Source organism: Carassius carassius, chromosome 12 (genome assembly GCF_963082965.1).
Source record: "Carassius carassius chromosome 12, fCarCar2.1, whole genome shotgun sequence".
Lineage (NCBI taxonomy): Eukaryota > Metazoa > Chordata > Actinopteri > Cypriniformes > Cyprinidae > Carassius > Carassius carassius.
Window position 1 is genome coordinate 1,407,372 of NC_081766.1, and position 23,721 is coordinate 1,431,092.

The following is a 23,721-nucleotide window of genomic DNA, read 5'->3' on the forward strand; positions in this document are numbered from 1 at the left end:
CATCAAAGAATCCGGAAAAAAGTATCAGTTTCCCAAAACATTTTTTGGAGCACAACATTAATAATTCTAATAATAAATCATCATATTAGAATGATTTCTGAAGATCATGTGACACTTTATACTGGAGTAATGATGACGGAAATTCAGCTTTGCATCACAGAAATAAATAATATTTTAAAGGATATTACAATAGAAACTATTATTTTATATTGTAATAACATTTAGCAATATTACTGTTTTTTTCTATATTTTTTGATCATATAAATGCAGCCTTGATGAGCAGAAGACACTTCTTTAAAAACATCACAACTCTCACTGATCCCAAACTTTTGAACGGTCGTGTATTTTAGTTTAGGTTTAGTTAGTCTGGTGTTTTTGTTATTATATTGCTTTAATCTGTTTTTATTTCAGTTTCAGGTGCAGAGATTGTATTTGAATGACTAAACTAACTAAAGTTAGTTTTAAATGCAACATTTCTAATTTTTCTAACTTTTTAAGTCTCAGCATCAGTTCCCCATAATATTTATAGTTTACTATTAGCTTTACTTAACGTTTTTGTTATTTTTATTTGTCTTTTTTTATATTCTACATAGCTTTAACTCATTTTTATTTTAGCACAAGTCATTTAAAAAAAATTCTATAGGGTTTTTGATTCTAGTTTTAGTTTAGTATTATTTCATTATGATTTTTTTGTTTTATATTCTATATAGATTTAATGATTTTTTGTTTCAGTTTATGTTTCAGCAATTTTAGCACTTCAACTTATTTAATGCAGTTGCCAAGGAAACATTTCTTAATTTTATGTTTTTTTTTAAAGTTACGGTCTTTCTAATATTTATATTTATTATTTCATCTTTATTTTAATTAGCAAAAATGATTATAATTATTATTATGTTTTGATAATTTCGTCATATGCTTTTGTCTGTTTTTTAAATTTATTTTTACATAGCTTTAATTTATTTTAATTTTTGTACTTCAACATAAACTTATTTAATTTAGTTTCCAATGCAACATTTTTACATTTTAAGTTTTAGTCTTTTCATCTAATATTTACATTTTATTTCAATTAGTAAAAAATATTAATATTATAATTTTTATTATTATTAAGTTTTGATGATCATAGTTTGTTTTAGTTAACCCTTACCACTCTACTCACAATCATGTTTGAGTAACTTGTCATGTGCTGTGCCATATTAGGGTTTTTTATGTTCCTGTGCAGCTTGAAAATATGGTAATGAATGAATGGCATCAGATAATCAGCTCAGAGTCTCACCTGTCGTCGTTTGGCCCCACCAGCGGGTTGTTTCCAGCGAATCCTGGAATATTGATGTGGTCCTTTATGACCATGATGTCTCCCACTTTAAAGTCCGGGTTGAGTCCTCCGGCGGCGTTGGTCAGGATGACCGTCTTCACACCCATCAGCTTAAACACACGCATTGGCATCGTGGTCTACAAAACCAGATCACCAGATCAAGCCTGAGTCAGATTCCAGCTCAAACTCAACAGAAACATACAATGCATCTGGAGGATATTTAGCACGTTTGTACACTGATGACATTATTCTCAGAGGAGCTGAACTAGAGATGATTGTGTAACGTGCAAAGTTTGTGTTTTATTTACAAAGACATGGTAAAAACGCCACTGGTGTTTACATTCAGCAAATCATACTCTGTTTGAGTTATTAATGACAGCACAGTTCCTCCTCTCAACCTTATGAACAAACACTGAAACTGCTGTTAACTGCACAAACATTTACACATCAGTCATAGAACGATTTTTCTGAAATGTTTCAGACGTTCAACTAATGCTTTTAGACTAATAACGTTTGGAGAACATTTAAAAGTGTGCTAAATGATACAATGTAACGTTCTATTTGTGTTCTCTATAACATTCGCAACAGGGTTATTACAGTGAACTGAAGATAAATCTAAAAAGATTCAAATATTCTTTTTTTGCAACTTGAAATAAAAAAATATATAAAAATGAAACTTAATTAATGTCAGATAGTTGCCAAGAAGACATTTCTTATTTTCATTTAAGTTTAACGTGATGTTATAAAATAACTCAAACTAAAATAAATTAAAAAAACTACATAGACATACAAAAAAATTAAATATAAAACTCATTTAAACATTTAAATCTCTTTTCATTTCATCTAGTTGCCAAGAAAACATTTCTCATTTAAATTTATTTTAACTGGATGTTTTAAAATAACTAAAACTGAAATAAAAATCAACGGCAACTATATAAAAATCAAATGAATACTTTATAGACTTATTTTAAATAAAAAATAAATAAAGTAAAATATAAAACCCTAAACTTATTTAATTTCAACAAGTTTGATGTTCAACAACTTGGTGTTCTAAAATATAATAAAAAGTAAATGAATAATATAGACATAAAAAAAACATAATAACTAATAAAGTCACAACAAAATTACTTAAACTAAAAATCAATTGGAAATAGAAAATAAAAAACTAATTCAAAATATTTAAAACTCTCTCTTTATATATAATATATAAATATATATAAATACAAAAAACTCTAATAGTATCTCAGTTATACTGGTTTGCATATGAATGTTTTGAATGTTCAGAGAACAATCAGATGTGACGTTAGCAGGACGTCTGAACACATTTGAGATGAAGAGTTAGTGTGTTAATCACCTTCTGAATGGGGTATCCTTCATACAGGTGAAACCTGCCCTGCATGCAAACACACGGCTTTCCTTTAAGCGTGCCGAACACCAGCTTCCCAGCGTGACCGTGAACTACAGAAAACACGGTTAGAGCGAGCAGGAGTCAGTCTGGAGATGATTTCAGCACACAGAACATCGTCTGAACTCACCGGTGCTCTGAGGGAAGTTAGGGATGTCACTGTAGTTGATGAACAGCTGATCTTTCAGCATTTCTGCCAGTCCTCCGAGACCTGAGCCGCACACGATCCCCAGCAGGGGGCGCACTGGGGCCTGAGCCAGCAGCCAATCAGCTGTGGCCTTACACTCCTCATAACTGTACCTGAAGGAGAGCAGAGAGGGTCATGTGATCTCTAGTGAAATAAGGGCTCATTGAATCTCATTTGCTATCATTAGATTTACTTGAGAAGTAAAATATGTAGGACAATTCTTCTGGATCACAGTTAAATAAAATGAAATAAATATGAACTTTAATAAAATATCTAAAAACATATTTTATTTTAACTAGTTGCCAAAGCAACATTTTTATTTTTGTTTAGTTTAACTAACATAATTAAAAATTGAAATAAAAATAACTATGTATATATATATATATATATATATATATCAGTCTTTTTTGGGACTTCATAATTCGACAGTTGTGAGGTTATATATAATATAGAAAAGAAATCAGTATTGCAATAAAAAAGTCAGATTTTCGAGATAAAAGCTTGCATTTGCGAGAAAAAAGAATTACATTCAATTGAATTGAAAGTCAGAATTGTGAGATAAAAAGTTGCAATAAACCTTTTTTTATTTTTAATTCAGTGGTGGAAACGGTCTTCCATACCTGATACCATTCCTTATAATAAATATGTAGTTAATGATGCATAGTTACATATTAGCAAACAGAAATTAACAAGATATTCAGAGTATTTTAGAAAGCACAGATGCTCTCCTCTCATCCTCATCATCAGGTGTCTGATCGCACTGATTGGTCCTGATAGCTGCTGAAGGCCACGCGCAGCGCGCGACACGCACCCAGCATCACACGACACACGTGCACGTGCATCTGAACACGCGAGATCGTAATCTTATTACTTGACTTTTCATCATTTCAGCTGTTATATCATGCATTACATCTAACGGTCTCAACTGTTAAGGTGCTTAAAAGAGCTTTCTTCATGTAAAACATCATGGTAATGTGACACGTGAATGTCGGATATGCGATATTTTAATTGTGTCAAACCTGTTTAACAGGTTTCATCACTATATCTTTGTTAAGTTTAATTGTACAACTCACTGAAACGATGCTCTTACAGTAGCCTACTTATTATATGATTTCTAATGTAACAACTATATTGATGACGCAATAAACCATATGCGCGCGCGGTATATGACATTTGAAATACGGAGTTAAAATCATCCACATCATCGTACAGTATAAAGCTGCTTTAATGAATTATTTTAAACTTACTCTGTAGTTGAATCAGCAAACATCTCGACGCGTTTCTGAGTTTCGGTAGCTTTAGTATGTGAAGAAAGTCTCCGTGCCTCTGTGTGTCTCTAGTGTTCCGCTAAACGCTGTGAATGTGTGTGGGTATGAAAGAGTTGACCTTATAAAACGCGTTTCCTCAGTCGTGACGCGCGCGCGGGGGTGCGCATTTCCTGGAGAGCGGGCTTTGTGACGTCATTCGCCGAACCTCTAGAACAAACGAAGCCGACACAAATGTGTCTGTTTAATGCATTTATTTACATAGCTGAGCAAGTTTCACATTCGCGAGAGCAAGTCTAACTTTATGATTTTGTTGACTGTGGTAGAGAAACCACAAAGACTTTGAAAGTTTGAGCTATTTATTTATTTATGTTTATACCCTTATTCTTATTTTTATATAATTGTACAAAATTATCTCAGTATTAATTTTTTTGTTACTTTTATCTTCTTTTCTGTTTTATTGTTTAATGTTCAATGTTTGCATTTAAAAGAAATGTGCATTTTTATGTTAATGTTCAGTAAGAATAATAATGATATAATAACATTGTCCAGAAATATGTTTAGAGGTTGCATTTTGCAACACAAATATATATTTTTACAAAGTATTTATATTTTTAAGTTTTATACATTTTTATAAACTATAAAAGTTTTCAAAAAAAAAGTTATAAAAGAAAAAAACTTATTTTTTCATCAGATACTTTTATATTATGTGTCCTGTAATAGAGGAAATATACTTTACAATGTATACAAAAGGAAAATGTTATATATACAAAACAATGAGTATTTTAATGAAGTGACACTGAGAATTTTATATATATTGAAAACAGGGAAAATAAAGATATGAACATCACAGCACAAAATAATATATATATATATTATTTATATATATGTATTATGGGAAATACCAAAAATGAGCATTTTAATTTTAATAGCAAACGTTCTAAGTTCATAGACTTTGAAATTATAACAGATCTGTTCTGTAATATATGAAAGAGAATATTAATCAGGTATTTTATGAATATTTGCATACAATATATACAAAAATATTTTAATGGACTGATACTGAGCATCTAATATATTTAAAACAGGCAAACATTAAGATATATTATAAACATTATAACATTAAAAACTATAAACGAGCATTTCAGTTTTTTTATATAAAATGTTTTGTGTGTGTATAATGTGTGTGTGTGTGTGTGTGTGTATAATGACAAAATATAACTGTTGTTTTGGAAATGCAATAAATGGCCATTTTAATTTTAATTTGAAATGTTCTATAAAATATAAAGCATGCAGCAGGGGATGCAGTGTCACACAGCGCCTCCTGCAGGTCACAGAGTTCAGCAGCAGCAGCATCACTCACTCATTCTGCATCTCTCTCAATAACGAACTCACTCTGGAGTTCTCCTTCCCTCTCACGAGCTCTTTTGTGAGCTGCTGCTCTCAGGATGTTCTGTTCCAGCACTTCACAAACCACTGACAACCACACGTGATGAGGAAGTTTTGCAAAGTGACTGAATAAGAACAAAAAACCCAAAATAAAGACTAACACCATGAGAGCATGAAAAGAAAAGCCCTTTAATTCAGCCTCTGCTTTCACACCAGCACTAAAGCATCAAAGCATCATTGGAATAATAGACTTTTAGACAAATATCTCTATTGCAGTGATCGTACTGATAGATTTAGGATGCATTATTTAGGTTTGAGATGAAAAAAAATTACATGTGAAAATAAATGATGATGGATATTTATTTATTAACTGTTAAGAAGGTTACAGTGAACATTTGCTCCTTCTTTGATTTCTATTCTATGATTTCTTTGAGTTCTCTTTTCTATTTCTATGTAATACACAAATTTTAAATGCATATTGAAAATAAAATATTTTACTGTCATCCAATTTTTCATTTCAAAACAGGTTATATTTACGTAAAATAAAATGAAATGATAATATAATGCAAAATATATTTGCGTTGTTATTGCAAAATGATCTTGTGCTGTAACTGGACTCTATTTATATTATCTTTTGCAACCAATTTTTATCTTAATCTTATTTTAACATATTTGTTGTCACTTATTAATTTTCTTTTTTTTTTCTTTTTACAGTGCACATTTTCAGTAGTCTGCTGTTTAACGTAAGCTCATAAACCCTGCATAATAATTATAAAATAATAAAAGAAAAATGAAAAAGAAAAATCCTATGTTCATATTTTAGATGGAGTTTAGCAGAACAAACATGTGCTGAAAGAGCTGAATGAAAAGAGAGAGAGAGAGAGATCCAGTTTATAAAAGCATGTAATTTGCTCCTGAGAGAGTCAGTCTTTTTAGCAGCTTGTTTAGTAAAGTTAAGATTTGTTTAATGAACATCAACATGTAGCTGAGATCAGCCAACCTGAATGCAGAACCTGATGAATCTCAGCTTCTGAACATCTGACAGCTCTCTGAATAACAAGGTAAGACGCTTGATTTCACATGGACTCATGCAAACTCAACTTTCTGAATAGGTTTTAACAAAGCACATGGTTAATAAGTTCAGAGTTGTCTGATTAAACTTCTGGACAACAGCTGCTGCACACATCATGCAATCTGCACACATTCATGTGTTCCTCCCAACACAGATCTATTTTCTCAATACATGGAAAAACTCTAGTGTAAGATTTACTTTGAAACAGTTTTCACCAAGAAATTGCTGATTAATTTCACAAAGAAACAGAAAGTGACACATTGAATTAAATGTGAAATTCTTTATGCAAATGAAAAAAATCTGAAAAGTTGATACATCTTTGTAACAATTGCAATGTTTGTGTTTATCAAGGGTTTCTAAGTCAGAAGTTGCCCGTTAGACGTTACAGAATATGTTTGATCATATTCGTGTTCTAGGCATCAAATGCATTACTTTGGTGCTGCAGTGCAATGATCTATCAGATGAGCTGAGGTTATGGTTTATGAAAATGGTAAAATATATGTGAAAACTTACCAAAACTATCCACTGTGTGTGTTTTTGCGTGCATCTGAAACTGTGAAAGAAAGAAAGAAAGAAAGAAAGAAAGAAAGAAAGAGTTTGGAAAGTGCAACTGCAGGTTGAGATTTGTGGAGGGGGGATCATTATCGACTTTGGAATACTAATGAACTGCCATTGTGTCACACACACACACACACACACACACATACCCACACACACACACACACACACACATACCCACACACACACACACACACACACACACACACACACACATACCCCCCCCCCCCCCACACACACACACACACACACACACATACCCACACACACACATTCATTATATCATTATAGACCAAATGCCACATTTACTTAAATGTGAACTTTTTGAGTTGGCAGAAACATTTTTGCAAAGTAAGGATATGGCACATTTGACACAATGTATGTTTAAGGATGGTGATCAATCAAATTACATCACACCGAATATAATTAATGCTGTTAAAGGTAGTTTTTTTTGCACATTAATGCATCTAAATGTGTTTGGACTTATTAGGGCCTGAGCACTGCAGTGCGAGGACCCTATTGGAATTGCTCCATTTAATATTTCTCTTGTTTTCTGAAAGATATCAAAATGAAGTGAGATTATGTTTAAGTTGAAAACAAATATCTACCAGCGGAATCAGAAAAATAAACTTAAATCAAAGGTAAACTGCATTATTTTGCTGACCCGATTAACAGATGTTTACAGATATCTTGATTAAGGCAAAAACTCACTTAAATTTAACTTTAAAAAAAATCATTTTGTTGCTCCATGTAGCTTGGTTTTAGGAATGTTTAGATATTTGTACAGAAAAACAAGGCAAAAATACTGAGGAAGACACTCTTTTTTGCTGTGTAATGAGTTTATATTGCAGATGAGGAGAAAGAGTTTGGATTTTTTCCACATGTGCTCATTTAGTGCGTCTCTTTCAGCTCATTGTTGGTTAAAGTCTCTCTCATGTAAAATAATCTGTTCTGTTCACCTGATTAACCAGATAAACTGCACTTTGTTTTGCACCTAAAAACAAAAGTACTGCAGAAAACCACTGAAGGCTACTGAGTGAGCTGAATATCAAGGCATCTGATTGAGCATATTTGTATTTCAAGCACTAAAAGAGATTGTGTTTGAGCCGTAGGCTGTTCAATGCAAACACTGATATAATGCACAATGATGCATGTAATGCAACCTTGTATATGGCTCAATTACTAACAATTTAGTCACTTTTCTCATTCTTTTCCATTATTGTTTACTGTCTTTTTTTTATTTTAGGCAAGACACTACAGGCAAAAACACAGAAACAGAAAGCATCAATTATTTATTTTATTGCACTTTATCTATTTGTGTCTGTAGATTTTGTTTTCTAAAAAATTAGTTTGTTTAGCAAATTCAGTAACACTTACATACACCACACTTAGAAGTTTTATTCCTCTTTATATTGTGAAGATGTTTTTATATAATTTGCACCAATTTATATAAAATTTTTTTCATTTTTAAAAATTTAATAAAAATGCAAATCTTTAAATAGGAAATGAGTTTTTTCACCACTTCAGAAAACTTACACCAAAACTTAGAGTTTTATTCCTATCAGTGGCGCAAAAAGTAGGTATGCGCCATATGCGGTGCATAGGGCCGCCGCACCATGAAGGGCGTCAAAGCGATGGTTAATTTTTTTTAATAATAAAAAATACAAATGTATATTAAAAGTTATATATATACGAAAATATATACATTTTAGAGGACTAACAGGCGCCTGTGCCCTCATAATATTCCCTTATAGAATTTAGACATACGTAGAACCTCGCGAGTGGGCGGGGCGCCGTGAGCGCTGAGTGAGCAGCAGTGACGTCAGTGCGTTGTCGTTGAAACTCGAAAAAGATGGATAAAACAAAAAAGCTCTCGGGGGCTAAAAATAGAAAAAGAAAGAGGGAAAAGGAGATGGCATGTCAAGGGATGCGACAGCAGCTAAATAAGTGATTGGTGAAAGGCAACAGGTAGGATTTAAAATGTGACGTCTATGCTCGGACTCGGAGAATATGTAAAACTGGAATATGAGCAGTCATTTATTCCGTCATCACCCGGGTGCTGATAGGGCACGCGCACAGATGAGACCTAAACAGCACACGTTGATATCTGTGTTTAAACTTAACTAATTTAAGTCAGTTTGTCAGTTTAAACATTTAAGAGGCAGAGGACGCGAGCTCGCGCGCGCAGTGACAAGATTTGTGCATGCGCTCATCCGAAGCGCGCAAACCCGCGCCTCAGAACGCGCGCAAATATAAGCTCTCTCTGGACAAATTCACAGAAAAATTATGTCAAAATGCCCGTTTTGGTAAGTATCCTACTGCAGACATAGCCAGCTGAACGCAGGCCACTGTATCAGTGCGTTCTCTTAAAGTGACAGTCTTTATATTACAGTTTTTTTACGATTGTTTACACACTAAAATTAAAATTTCCACACAATTAGCAAAATTTTACTCCAATGAGCAAAACACCTGCACATATTTGCACAACATTACACACAATGTCTGCTTCACCCTTTTTGCGAAACATTACACACAGTGATTTGTAAAACTCTACACACATTTTCACACCTTAGACACAGATAAGGATTGTGAGGTTACTTCCTTGTAATTACAAAGCATCGGATTACCAGTTACCACACTAATGAACGAATTGGATAAACACATCTACCAGGTGTGGAAGCACACATGTGCTCATTTGAAAACGCAGCACTCTGGTGTGCTATAAAAGGCAGCAGGTGAGTTCACCTGTCTTCAACAAAAATGGAAGGAGTTAGAAGAAGAAGAAGAGTGAGAATGAGAGGGGGAGCTCAAAGAGGAGATGAAGGCGGTAGAGGTAGAGGAAGAGGAGAAGGAGGTAGAGGAAGAGGCATAGGTAGAGGAGAAGAAGGTAGAGGAAGAGGAGAAGGAGGTAGAGGAAGAGGCATAGGTAGAGGAGAAGAAGGTAGAGGAAGAGGAGAAGGAGGTAGAGGAAGAGGCATAGGTAGAGGAGAAGAAGGTAGAGGAAGAGGAGAAGGAGGTAGAGGAAGAGGCATAGGTAGAGGAGAAGAAGGTAGAGGAAGAGGAGAAGGAGGTAGAGGAAGAGGCATAGGTAGAGGAGAAGAAGGTAGAGGAAGAGGAGAAGGAGGTAGAGGAAGAGGCATAGGTAGAGGAGAAGAAGGTAGAGGAAGAGGCATAGGTAGAGGAGAAGAAGGTAGAGGAAGAGGAGAAGGAGGTAGAGGAAGAGGCATAGGTAGAGGAGAAGAAGGTAGAGGAAGAGGAGAAGGAGGTAGAGGAAGAGGCATAGGTAGAGGAGAAGAAGGCAGAGGAAGAGGAGAAGAAGGTAGAGGAAGAGGAGAAGAAGGTAGAGGAAGAGGAGAAGGAGGTAGAGGAAGAGGAGAAGGAGGTAGAGGAAGAGGAGAAGGAGGTAGAGGAAGAGGCATAGGTAGAGGAGAAGAAGGCAGAGGAAGAGGAGAAGGAGGTAGAGGAAGAGGAGAAGGAGGTAGAGGAAGAGGCATAGGTAGAGGAGAAGAAGGTAGAGGAAGAGGAGAAGAAGGTAGAGGAAGAGGAGAAGAAGGCAGAGGAAGAGGAGAAGGAGGTAGAGGAAGAGGAGAAGGAGGTAGAGGAAGAGGAGAAGAAGGTAGAGGAAGAGGAGAAGAAGGCAGAGGAAGAGGAGAAGGAGGTAGAGGAAGAGGAGAAGGAGGTAGAGGAAGAGGAGAAGGAGGTAGAGGAAGAGGCATAGGTAGAGGAGAAGAAGGTAGAGGAAGAGGAGAAGAAGGTAGAGGAAGAGGAGAAGGAGGTAGAGGAAGAGGAGAAGGAGGTAGAGGAAGACACCTAGGTAGAGGAAGAGGAGAAGGAGGTAGAGGAAGAGGCATAGGTAGAGGAGAAGAAGGTAGAGGAAGAGGAGAAGAAGGTAGAGGAAGAGGAGAAGGAGGTAGAGGAAGACACCTAGGTAGAGGAAGAGGAGAAGGAGGTAGAGGAAGAGGCATAGGTAGAGGAGAAGAAGGTAGAGGAAGAGGAGAAGAAGGTAGAGGAAGAGGAGAAGGAGGTAGAGGAAGACACCTAGGTAGAGGAAGAGGTAGAGAAGGACTTGAAGAGGTGATAGAACCTGAACAAAGAAGACGAGGACCAAATTTGACTCGAGAAATCCGTGCAACACTTATTGACCATGTTATCAACCATGGACTGACACTGATGGAAGCTGGACAAAGAGTTCAACCAAATCTCAGCAGAAATACTGTTGCGTCAGTAATTCGGACATTTCATCGAGAAAACAGGTAAGCTAACCACACAGTATACATTGAAACTGAAGCTTGTATAATCAATATTGTTTACTGTGACATTTGACAGTAGGCTGCATATATATATATATATATATATAATATATATATTTTTTTTTTTTTTACATAGGATTGAGGGTCGAGGACACCAAGGTGGAAGGGGCCCTATGTTTAGTCGTGCACAAGAGGCCGCCATTGTGAACATGATTTTGGCCAATAATTGTATCAGGCTACGAGAAATCCAAGCCAACATCAATGATGACAATATTTTCAATAACATCCAACGAGTCTCTCCGTCAACATTAGGTCGAATCCTAAAGAAAAATCAAATATACATGAAGCAACTGTATCGGGTACCATTTGACAGAAATTCAGAGAGAGTGAAACATCTGCGCAATGAGTATGTGGAGGTATGCATTGCTCATCTGACTATGGTGTTGTATCATGCACTGCTCATAATGTTCTGTCACAAAAAAAATACTGTGCTATAGATATTGAATAGCATCCTATTTTCTTTAATGTGTTTCAGAGAGTCTTGCAAATGGATGCTGCTGAAATTCAACATGAATTTATATATGTGGATGAGGCTGGATTTAACCTTGCAAAAACAAGAAGAGGTAGAAATGTAATTGGGCACAGGGCAATCACCAATGTGCCAGGGCAGCGAGGGGGTAACATCACCCTTTGCGCTGCTATCACACAAAATGGGGTCCTCCACCACCATGCAAATCTGGGACCCTATAATGCAAATCTGATACTTGAGATTGTCACAGCATTACACCAAGTGGACCAGATCCGGTACATTGTCGTTTGGGACAATGTCTCATTTCATCGGGCTGCTCTGGTCCAGAACTGGTTCCATGATCACCCTGATTTTGAAGTTTTATACCTTCCCCTATACTCCCCCTTCCTGAATCCTATAGAATAATTTTTTTCAGCGTGGCGGTGGAAGGTATATGACCTGCGGCCTTATGAGCGTTTGTCCCTCATTCAGGCTATGGAACAGGCATGTGATCTTATTGAAGCAGCTTCAGTGCAGGGATGGATTCGTCACACAAGGCGATTCTTCCAACGGTGCCTTGCCAATGAAGACATAGCCTGTGATGTGGATGAAATCTTATGGCCTGATCCAGCCAGACGGAGAGACGGATAGTTACAGTATTCTTGTTGCTTTTACAGTAGTTTCTTTCATTTCTGTTTACTTTTACTTTACTTTTCTTCAGAGTCAAAGTGTGTGTACTGTAATTAATGCAGTAATTTTTATTTGTCTATAGATTTTATTTGTTTACAGTAATTGATATCATTGTTGGTTGATTACTGTAACTGATTATGGTAAGAAATACTGTAAGTATTGAAATAAATACTTGAAATATTCAGTCTGCAGCATCAAGTGTTGTGCAGTGCTTGGTAAGGTTATAGTAGGCCTACAGTATTTGTCTACATTCTCCTTATATCTCAAAACAAATCATGAATAATGTTGTGAGTTTCTCACTATTTTTTGTCACCCAAATTATATCTCTTGCATACAATAAGAATGTCTGGCCAAAAATCTATTTTTTTTTTTTTTTTACAAATGTGTTTTTTATTTATCACAGCAGTGTGAAACTGGCTGCAATAGTGTATGATCATTGATGACTGTGTTGGTTAAATGAAAACAAATAGCATTTTCACAAATATGTGTATATGTTTTAACTGAAGTGTGTCATTTTGCAAACAATCTAGTAATTTTGCTAATTGATTGTGGTGTTTGTATAATTGTGATTTATATTTTGACAAAAAGAACTTGTTTTCAAAATTGCGTGTAAGCAATTGAAAAAAACTAATAGAACAGCAACAACAAAGAAATCACTCACTGCTCTTGATTAAAAAGCTTTTGTAACAGATTGTTCAGTTTCTCCTAATGTTGGCTCGAAAGGCTATAATGGTCAATGGGTTGGTAGTGATGCCCCCTCTACTCAGATGTGGAAATCTATGATATCTGAAGTTGTAACTCTAGAAAGATTGAGGTTTTGTCGCAATGGTAAATCGCTCCTGTTTAAAAAATGGGAGAATATTTTTAAGCGTCTAAAGATTAAACGGTCACAAACAAAAACTGGATAAAATTTAGGTACAATCATATGATGAAATGCTGTATGTAAATTGTCCACATGTTCATGAATATGTTAATTATTTCCTCTGCTGTGTTTTTGTTTTAATATGTTTTTTTTGTAATAATTAAAATGTTTAATAAAAAGAATATCCAAAAAAATATATATAAAAATTAAAAAAAAAAAAAGCTTTTGTAACTTTAATAAAGAACAATCTTTAATTTATAGTCAAATATGCGATGCTGTTTGACATTTGATTACTTTATTAAATTTCTGTACCTAAAAACTAATACTAGACCTCTTTACTGACTCTATTGTATTTATTTTTGCTGTTGCTCGTAGTTAGATTTTTTTTAAATGATAGTTTCTCCATAAACAAAGCACATACCGAACTGTAGCGAATTGTGACTCTTGAACCGTGAAACAAACCGAACCGTGAAAATTTGAACTGTGTGTGTGTGTGTGTGTGTGTTCACTGCTCTGTGTGTGTGTGCACTTCGGATGGGTTAAATGCAGAGCATGAATTCTGAGTATGGGTCACCATACTTGGCTGAATGTCACGTCACTTTCACTTTATAATTATGGTAGGCTTACAGTGGCTGTCTGATATACTTTAAAATAAACATTTATTATTTAAATGCCCATACATGATGATGTCTGGCGCAATTATTTATTTAGAAGTGAGGACAGGGGGTTGTTCATATATCATTCACACTCATTTTTAATATTTTATTCCAAAAACGTGGTGAAAATGCATATTTTTTTTAAGGCTGTGAGTTTTTTCTCCACTTCAGAAACACTTACAAACACCAAAACGTACAGTTTTTTAAGGACAAGTGCAATTAATGTGATTTTTCCAGATGACTGGGAAGCTTTTACAGCCATGTGTGCCGAAGGAGGGCGAAACGGTGCGTTTGGACCAGAAGAACGTGACCTTCAGCGTGGACACGGCCAGAGAGAGCCCCTTCCTCATCCTCCCGCTCACCTTCTACCACATCATCGACGAGCAGAGCCCGCTGCACGCATGGGCCGACAAGGGTACAGATGCTGTGAGCCTTCATTCTGTTCACAATCCTCAGTTTCTGAGTAAACACTGGAAAAATTATCCCCAAATAAACTCAAGATCTGATGTGCATGAGCTCAGATCAGTGAGGCCTACAATCCATCAGTTATGATGGAAAATACTAAAAAAAGTGCTAACTCAAGTTGACAAATAGATTGAATCCAATACTTTTTAGTTTTTAAAAGGATGGTCATTTTTGACTAGAAATAACAAAAAGAAAAATCAATTATCGTATATATTAACCCCAAGTTTTTATTATTTTCAAGCATCCAAATGTTTTACTCCAGAGATTTTTGAAATTCTTTTTCTCAATACCAATTCTCATTACTGATTCTTATGATTTAAATATGTATATCTGGGGGTGAAATATGACATGTTTGATGTTTAAATATGCAACAATATGCAACAAAAGTATTTTTAAAAAATCTAATGAAGTAAAAACAACTCATTAAAGCAGTGTTTTTTAACCACTCAGAAATTGTTCTTATTTTTATTCATATTATCTTATTTTAAATGCTAAAAATAGAACAAAGCAAGCTTTAAAAGGAGATAAGACAACTAAAAATATATTTTTAGTACAGTGAGTACATACAGTGATTTTTTTTTCTAGTTATGCAAAGCTCAAAAATATTGCTTTAACCAATGTAAATAGAGCATTACAATAAATGTTTTAATTTATAAATCTGTCCATCTCGTGCTGTGCTTATAGCGCCACCTAGTGGTCAGACCTCAGATGTTTGTTTTTGACTTCATCTGCAGAATTCATAAAAACACCTTACATTAAATCTAACTTTGACCTGAAGACATGTTTCACACGCAAGAGTCGTTCTGGAATTAAAAGTTATAGCTAAGAAGAAAAAGATATTTGGATTAATGTATTGCACTTTTTAATTAGCCCTGGCAGGTGGAATTATTTACATCACGTGTTCATGTTCAGTCACGTGACACCCAGGAAGGAATGCCATTTTCAGATTTTGTATAAATTATTTCACAAAAACTTGATTTGAGCCGTTTTTGTTTTCGCCTTCAGGGTTTTTGCACAATTGCCGGATTCTGAAAGTAAAGCTTCTCTCAGCGGAAATGTACAGAGAGATAAATATTGATCAACTCTTTTATTTTAATTCAATAGAATCCGTGTGAAAAACAAACATCAGCTGCAGTGACGCGCTTTTTAATATGCAGAAGAGCGATTTATGGTAGACTAAAACATACATGAATAATGCTTCATGTTTAAAAACAAATTACAAGACAACATTATTTTTTTAATGCAAGCTTTTTTTAAGGACGGTCTGAAATAAAAAATCAATGCAAGAAGGTTTATGACTTTTATGATCTTTAACATCAGGCTGTTTATCATTTAGGCATTTTATTTTAGTGATTGTTATAGAATGCATCAATATGTTCTTGCTTTCTGTTCATTCGCAAATATAAAAAGAATCAGGCCTGAATAGAAAAGCTTTAAAAAAATGTATTATTATTATTTTTTTGATCATGAAAAACTTATCGTCTGACTGTCATATAACAATAAGGCAAAAAATCTGTGGATATGCAAATTTGCATGATTAGTTTATATAACAAAGGCAAACAAAGAATAAGAAGAAAGCATTTTTTTTGGGTGATTTGAGTCTCGCGACAGGGTTTTTAGCTGCTGTTTTCTCAGATGTCGGCTGGAATGAGCGCGATTCAGGCCTGTTTTCTCATGAACTTTCATTAAATCAGGCCTTGATCACAGTGTGAAGGAATGAAAGACACTCACTGCCAAAATTTACATGCAAAAAAATAAAAAATAATAATAATGCCATTTCCTTCAGACTGCCCGCTTTTTCTATTATTCAAGGATTGCAATCAATGTAACTGTAATTTAATCCATTTTATTCCTCTATGATTCGTTTAACGTTGTCCTTTTATTCTCAATTTTGTTGTAGTCTAAAAAGAGCATTTGGACACTTTCGATTTGCATGAGCTGTATTTCTGAGATATAATATTTTTATGAAAACCCAGATGCAGCTTATAGAATGAAATTAAATGCAGGGTCATATTGAAAAAAAAAGAAGAAAAATTCCCTCGTTTTCTTTTTTAGTTGAGATAATAAAGATGTAACTGTCTTCGAAATATAAAAATGCCATGGGCTACTGAGGTTCACGAGGAATATTTTAGTGTCTGCTGGGACGAAAAACAGAAAGAATAAAATGTATTGCTTAATTCTTCAAAAACACAGTTTTCTACTGAGAATACGATTAAGTTTTCTTCTATTTTTTCCCCGGAGAACGTGACAGAAACCAATAAAAACTGATACACTATTTGAATGGAGTTTATTTACGGAACGAAATTAAATAGAATTAAAGATTGTCATCAGCTAGCAGGCCTTCATTAGATTTACACTGATTCATTATCATAATAATCAAATCTTCCGCCTGAAGCAGGAATATCATATATTCTAATCCAGTGGCTTTTTAAAAAATATTTTTTTAGTAATCATTTTTGTTAGAATAATATGCGCGTTTTGATGTCATCACTTTATTTAAAAAAGTGTATATTTGGGAAAAGCAGCAAAGGCTGAACCTTCTTTTTCTGAAAAGATAATGACTAACAAACTGAAAATCTGTGATTTTCTGATCTCAGAAAGTTACGAAAGAACGTATTGCATGAATACACCTTTAAAAATAAAGGTTCAAATGTGTTTTGTTCTTTCTTTCTTTGCAGTGAAAAAAACATGTCTGGTTCGTCAACAGTGAACGGTTCCTAAAAGAAAAAAAAATCTAAGTGTGAAGAACATTTTAATGATCTAAAAAATTATTTTCCACTGCAAAGAACCTTTTGTCTAATGGAAAGGCTCCGTGGATGTTAAAAGTGAACATGGAGCCATACTTTTTCAGGGCTCATCGTATCGAGTGTCGAAGACATTTTAATCAAAACAATTTATTGAAAGGAAATAGAAAATAATAAGTGCTGCTTTGACAATCCAAAATGTTAAACACACAATGGTCCCCAACAATCTTGCAAATACTTTTCTGAACTGTCCTCATTTGAATTTTCGAAGGCATTTTTGTCAAACGTGTTTATCCTGAAGCGATCAACAAAAAACAAACAAACAAAACAAACTACTGATTTAGAATAATAATAAAAAAATGTATCCATGCAGTCCGGAACATTCAGGCACTAAGATTCAGTTCAGATCTGTGTTGTTCTTCAGCAACAAAAGTTACCCTTTTTACACATTCCCTCGGTTCAAATGTCAATCCGCGAGTGTAAGGACGAGTTTTTGGCCTCGTGGTCCCAGTACGAGTAGAGCTCTGGCGGCTGCCGGGAGCAGGTGAACTGTAGAGCGGCCGCAGAGTTGGACGGAACCGGCGAGGGCTGCTGCTGCGGCGCCGGGTGCTGGTGGTGCCCCATCCCGCTGTACGAGTTCATCATGTTCGGCAGGCCCATGGCTTGCATTCGACTGTAGGGGTTGTACGACGGACCGGACAGTCCTTTCATTCCACCCATGTTGCCGTTGGCCATCTGGCAGGACGCGTAGCTCATCGGCGGCGGTGGTTGCGCAAGCGGCCAGCTGTTGTTCATGAAGCCGGACTGGAGGTATTTGGGCGCGGGGAGGTAGCTGCCGTATCCCTCCCCGCCGAAGAGAGCCTTTCCCGGCTGGAAGTGAGCCGCTGGCGGTCTGAACGGCCTCTTCATGCGCCTCCGTCGCCGGTAGTTGCCCTTCTCGAACATGTCCTCGCAGGCCGGATCCAGAGTCCAGTAGTTGCCCTTGCGCTCCCCTCCGCCTTCACGCGGAACTTTAATGAAGCACTCGTTGAGACTCAGGTTGTGTCGGATGCTGTTCTGCCAGCCCTTCTTGTTCTTCTCGTAGAAGGGGAACTTGGTGATGATGTACTGGTAGATACCGGAGAGGGTCAGTCTCTTTTCCGAGCTCTCCCGGATGGCCATGGCGATCAGAGCCACGTACGAATAAGGCGGCTTCTGAGACGGATCCACCTTCTCCGAACTCGGCTCTTGGAGCGGCTCTTCCTTCGCGAACTCTTCTTTCTTCACCGCGTTCGTGTCTTGGACCATCAAAGCCATTGCGTCATCATCTAAGCTATGGTAAGATGCCATCACTTGAAAAACATAAGCAAACCAAACATCAAAACAAACAGCGGTGAGTAGGGCTGTGGGGTGAGAAGGGTCTGTCCGGTACCTGAGTTCAGCTCTGGAGGTCTGCTTCGCGCATCGGGTCACCGCGGATCCATAAATGACGAGACTTTTGACTGAAATAAAAGCTCCTGCTCCGGTAACGCCCGGCGTTCGCTGTGATGGACTCGAGATCTCGATGTCGTTTAAGCTCCAAGGCTCTTCTGGAAGATCCTGCTACTTTTTTTCCCCCTCGCGTGAAAGGCGAAACTCTGCTGTCGTCAGACTCGCGCTGATGTTCTCATCATCATCACCGTATTCCGCTTTCGTCACGTCTCTCTCAGCGCTTCACGACGCGATTCCACCTAAATAACGCACTGTACATATTGCACGTTCACTGAACAGACTCTTCGTTATCTATAGGCCTATTTATTTATTTTTTTTTGCAAATCTTAAAAAGATTTGTATATTTCATTTTCCCTTTTTTTTATCCTTAATCAATAACCAGAGATCAACATTGTGTATTTTAGTTTTTCTTGATAAATGTCTATTTTATATTTTATCAAACTTTATTAATTGGCACCACATTTGAACTTTTTTTAACAATTGTAATCATTATATTATATAGCTATTGATTTTATAAATCCAAAGAAATGCTATTTTATGCATTAATACAGCCTTATAATTTAGCCCTCCTTCATTTCGAAATGTATCACCAATCCCATTTAATTTAATTCCTCAATAAAAGATATAAATAAAACACATAAATATAAAAATATATATAAATAAACTTCAATATAAATAAATATTGTAGGCCATATACATTTTTTTATTGAATATTAATTTTATGAGGTCTAGGAAAAAAATGAGCTTTGTTGTGCAAATTAGCTACTATTTCATGCATTCAAATAATAAAGTGTTTATTTTGTAATAATAGGTGCAGACACTGATCTCCAAGTCAATAGTCAGGTCACACAACAGTTTATTCAGGCCGTAGTGTGCTTCTCTCTCTCAGGTGTAGCAGCTGTGTGTTCTGTATGTCATCAGCATCTCTCGGCTCCTTCACGCTCTGAAACTGAACAGAGCGCGCGCGCGTTTGTATAATAATGTCTGGAAACCGCGCAGTCGATCTGTCGCGCTCAAGCGCGCGCACGCACGCATGCACTTTCACTTACAGCTTGACAGCCTTAATCACTTAACTGATTCTCATAAACACACAATAAAACATTTAAAAACAAATGAATATACTTTCTTGCTTATATACAGCATGCAATTAATTTTACAGCATATATTAACAATGCTTTTTCAGGCCCAACTTTTGACTGATCAATATATACTTCTTATTTTGTGAAACTGCGATGCAAACCAATAGGCTATGACAGTAACAGACCATTTCAAACACAGCATCCCCTCACAGGAACAGCATTTTATATAGAAACATTTATATTCTATCAGATGCTGAAGTAATCAAGCAGGCTCATATTTTCAATAGACTATAGCACATTTAAGGGAAAACTCTGCAAACTTCCTGCCAAGCTCTTTGAAAGGAGGATGTTTATGGTTCAGAGTGCAAGAATGCAGATGGACTGAAGCTCGGGGTCAGTGGGACTCCACAGACCTGATCAACATCACAACCTTACAACAATTAATGAAACCATCTTCAGAAGACCTGAGTCGCTTTATGTGCACGGTTCTGTCTCAGCTTTACAGAAAATAGTCACTTACATCATACAAGTTTCATTCTAAAAAGATTTAAAAAATTGCTTTACATTTTCTATAAGTTCTTTAATGAGTTCTTCAGAGCCCAGAATCTAAAATACTGATCTGAAGGATACAGTGAAACATCTAGATCTCTTATCATTTTTAAAGAAACACACACATATCACTGATGCATTCATAACCAGACAAAATGATTGAGTGACCATTAACCTGGTTGCATTTACAGAAAAAGAATAATATTTCAATAAATAAAAACGGAAAAACTAACAGGTTCATGTTTAATTGTTAAACTATCTATTATTAATATTTCTTAAATTGTTTATATTCTATTTTTTTATATTTGATTGTTATAATATATATATATTATTTTGTAATATTTATTTTTAGAATTATTTAATTTTAACATTTAATTAAAAAATAAAATAAAATACAAAATATGTTATTATTTAATTAAATATATTAAATAATATTTTTTTATATTTAGTGAAAAATTAAACAAAGTTAAAAAAGTATAATATTTTATTTATTTATTTTCCTCCACATAATAGGGTGTAGATTGATTATTCTCATTCATTTCAATTGATCAACTTTGCTGTATGCTAATCAGAAATGACTTAATAGCACATAACAATGAGAAAAAGGATCATTTAAAAAGCTAGTTTGTGCAGAAACACACGTTTCATGCTAAAATAATGTCATGTGTGTCATATGAGCCAAACTCTGTCTGCTTTCTTCAGTGTTTCTCTCTGCTGAGTTAATGTGGGGTGGAGGGCTTCCTCACTTTGTAAAGCCCGGGATTGACCTCTGCCTTAAATTACAAAGCCCACAGAGCACTCAGCTCTTCCTGAAGGTGCTCAGCGTTTCTGCTTTAAGAGCGAGAGCGTGTTTTCCTTTCTTATCAGCCGCAGGAAGCGAATGGGAAGCTCTCAGCCGTTCCCCTAACAACCCCCTGTCAAATTATTATAATGCATTACAGCCAACTAAAGCATCTGTGCAATCTCTACCGTGATTCCAATGCCATATGAATGAATCATAATTCAATAATTAAATGAAATAAAGGATTGATTTCACGGTAAAGCAGGTTAACGACACTGCGTTGAGTAACTGATATCTGTCAGCAAAACCCATTAAAATGTGACTTTAATAAATTAATAACTGAAATTAAATTTTAATATGTTGTTATAGGGAAAAAAAATCTTATCCAAATTGATTTTGACAAAAGCATCTGTTTAAATTCACAAATTTGTGTTTTATTAAATGTTTTCGTTTTTCTCCTTCAAATGCATTAGGCTATATGGACATTTTTATTAATAAATAAATAAATACAATTAATATGTGGGCAGAAAAGTTCGTTTTTGTCTTATTTTCTTTATTTCTCTCTTTGTATAGGCCTATATAAATGAATTCAACACAACACAATTAGATAAAATAAATAAAATAATAACAAATAATTACAAAAAGAACACTTAAAATCGTAAAAATATATATAATTGAAAAAAAAAAATAATACTTTAAAACGGAAAAAAGTAATTTAATGTATTCTATTTATTTTTTTTATTTTTAATTATATATATATTTCCTGCCAACATAAATTTTCACTTATTTAATTAGTCACTTTCACACACACACACACACACACAAAAAATAATAATAAGACCAAACCTTCTCAAAGTCTTTAAATGTTAAAAACTTGCAGTAATTTACTTTTAAAGTCACCTTTAAAAATGCAAAGAGGCGTTTCGATGTAGCCTTCATCACCGCGCATCTGCTGAAGAATCGTGTCGAATCTATTTACTTTTGCACGGATACAATCAACGTCGCAGAGCCTGGAGGAAAACTAAACGAGACAATAATAAGGCGTAGAGTTGTGTCGCAGCAGCAGCAGACTGCAGTGTGTGCGTGAGACGCGACGCGATGCTTATCAGCGCTGCAGCCGCGGGGCGTTGAAGCTGCACAAACGCGCCTTTGATCGGTCAAGAGGAAGCGCTCTCGCGCGCTATTTCTGGCTCACCTCTGCTCTTTTGTTTCTGTCAAGCAGCAGGTGAAGGTGTTGAAGATCAGCCCAGAGAACACAAGCCCTGATCACAGACTGAGACCAAACAGCAGCTCCTGGAGACACTGATCACTACTGGAATTTTTTTTTTATATTATGATTTTACTAAAAATGTAAATATTATTTTATTTTTTCCAATCCGAAATTGCTAGTAAATTTCATAAAGAAACAGCATTAAACTAAATGTGTAATTTTGAAGAAGGACTGAAATAGTAGGCTATTTTCTTGTTAAACATACTCCAATAATATTTGTTTTATGTACAACTGTGAAAATAATTTTTTATAGTGCTTTAACCTGACTGCATTCTTTAAATAATAATAATATTGATAATAATAATAATTCATTCATTATTTTAAAAAAAAACGAACTCGCTTAATTTGGTAAATTATTTATAATAGTAATAATATTAATTATTAATATTATTATATTATGATTATACTATTTGAATTGTATAGCCTACTATTTGATTTATAAAAGATTAATATATTATTTCATTTAATATGTAAAATAAATTTTTTAGATTTCATAATAAAATGTAAAAATTAGAGTATTTAGTTAAATAGCTTTTATTTGTTTTTTATTTATTTATTTAATTTTCATAAATATTTAGGGTTGTACATAGATTATTCTTAGACAAAACATTAGCATATTTTTTCAATTTTTTTAAAATGTTCATAAATACTTAGGGTGTTCAGTGTTTATTCTCAAACACTCTTTATTATATTCACTTTAAATTATAAACGGTATGCTGTATGTTAATTAGAAATAACTTACATAATAATGTGAACCTGATCATTTGCAAACCATTAAATAAATCCCCATCATCACCCAAAGGATTGTGTAAGAGCTGAAGAACACAGCTCCACACACACACACACACACACACACACACACACACACACACACACACACACACACACACACACACACACACAGCGTCTCTGTCATTAGCAGCAGTGTTGTTCTGATGTGCTGACAGCTTCGCTGGGGGTTGTTGTGTTAATTTGTATTTTACCTTCCAAACTCGTATGACTTCCTTTTGTCTGTTAAATAAAAAGGAAGCTATTTTGAAGTATTCTGGAAACCAAACCGATGCCGAATTGACTTCCACTGCATGGAAAAAAAGACATTTATCTCTGTTCAACAGAACAAAAAAGTCTCACAATTCTAACTTTAATTCTTGCCATTCTGATTTTTTCTTTCTTTCTCAAAACTGTCAGATACAGACACAGAGTTGCACT

General features: G+C 35.0%; 2 protein-coding genes across 2 annotated transcripts in view; both read right to left on the bottom strand.

Annotated features, from left to right (window-relative positions):
- The window catches only part of LOC132154100 (purine nucleoside phosphorylase-like), an 8,415-nt gene extending 4,140 nt beyond the window's left edge, over positions 1-4,275 (bottom strand). The window contains exons 1-4 of the mRNA XM_059562724.1: positions 4,152-4,275; positions 2,848-3,017; positions 2,667-2,770; positions 1,274-1,449 (exon numbers count right to left, since the gene is read on the bottom strand). Coding sequence (XP_059418707.1) covers positions 1,274-1,449; positions 2,667-2,770; positions 2,848-3,017; positions 4,152-4,174 — 473 coding nt within the window. The 5' untranslated portion in view covers positions 4,175-4,275. The remainder of the gene's footprint in view (positions 1-1,273; positions 1,450-2,666; positions 2,771-2,847; positions 3,018-4,151) is intronic.
- A 13,535-nt stretch (positions 4,276-17,810) lies between these two features.
- Positions 17,811-19,061, bottom strand: LOC132154418 (forkhead box protein L2-like). Its single transcript, XM_059562961.1, has 2 exons — positions 18,775-19,061; positions 17,811-18,694 (listed from the first exon to the last, which is right to left on the bottom strand). Exon 2 carries the CDS (start codon positions 18,690-18,692, stop codon positions 17,823-17,825), a length of 870 nt encoding a protein of 289 aa, XP_059418944.1. The 5' UTR covers positions 18,693-18,694; positions 18,775-19,061; the 3' UTR covers positions 17,811-17,822.
- Positions 19,062-23,721: the final 4,660 nt, after the last annotated feature.

What these genes read in the sequence shown, in the direction of transcription:
- LOC132154418 (XM_059562961.1), bottom strand. Translation starts at nt 18,692, where the DNA reads ATGGCATCTTACCATAGCTTAGATGATGACGCAATGGCTTTGATGGTC.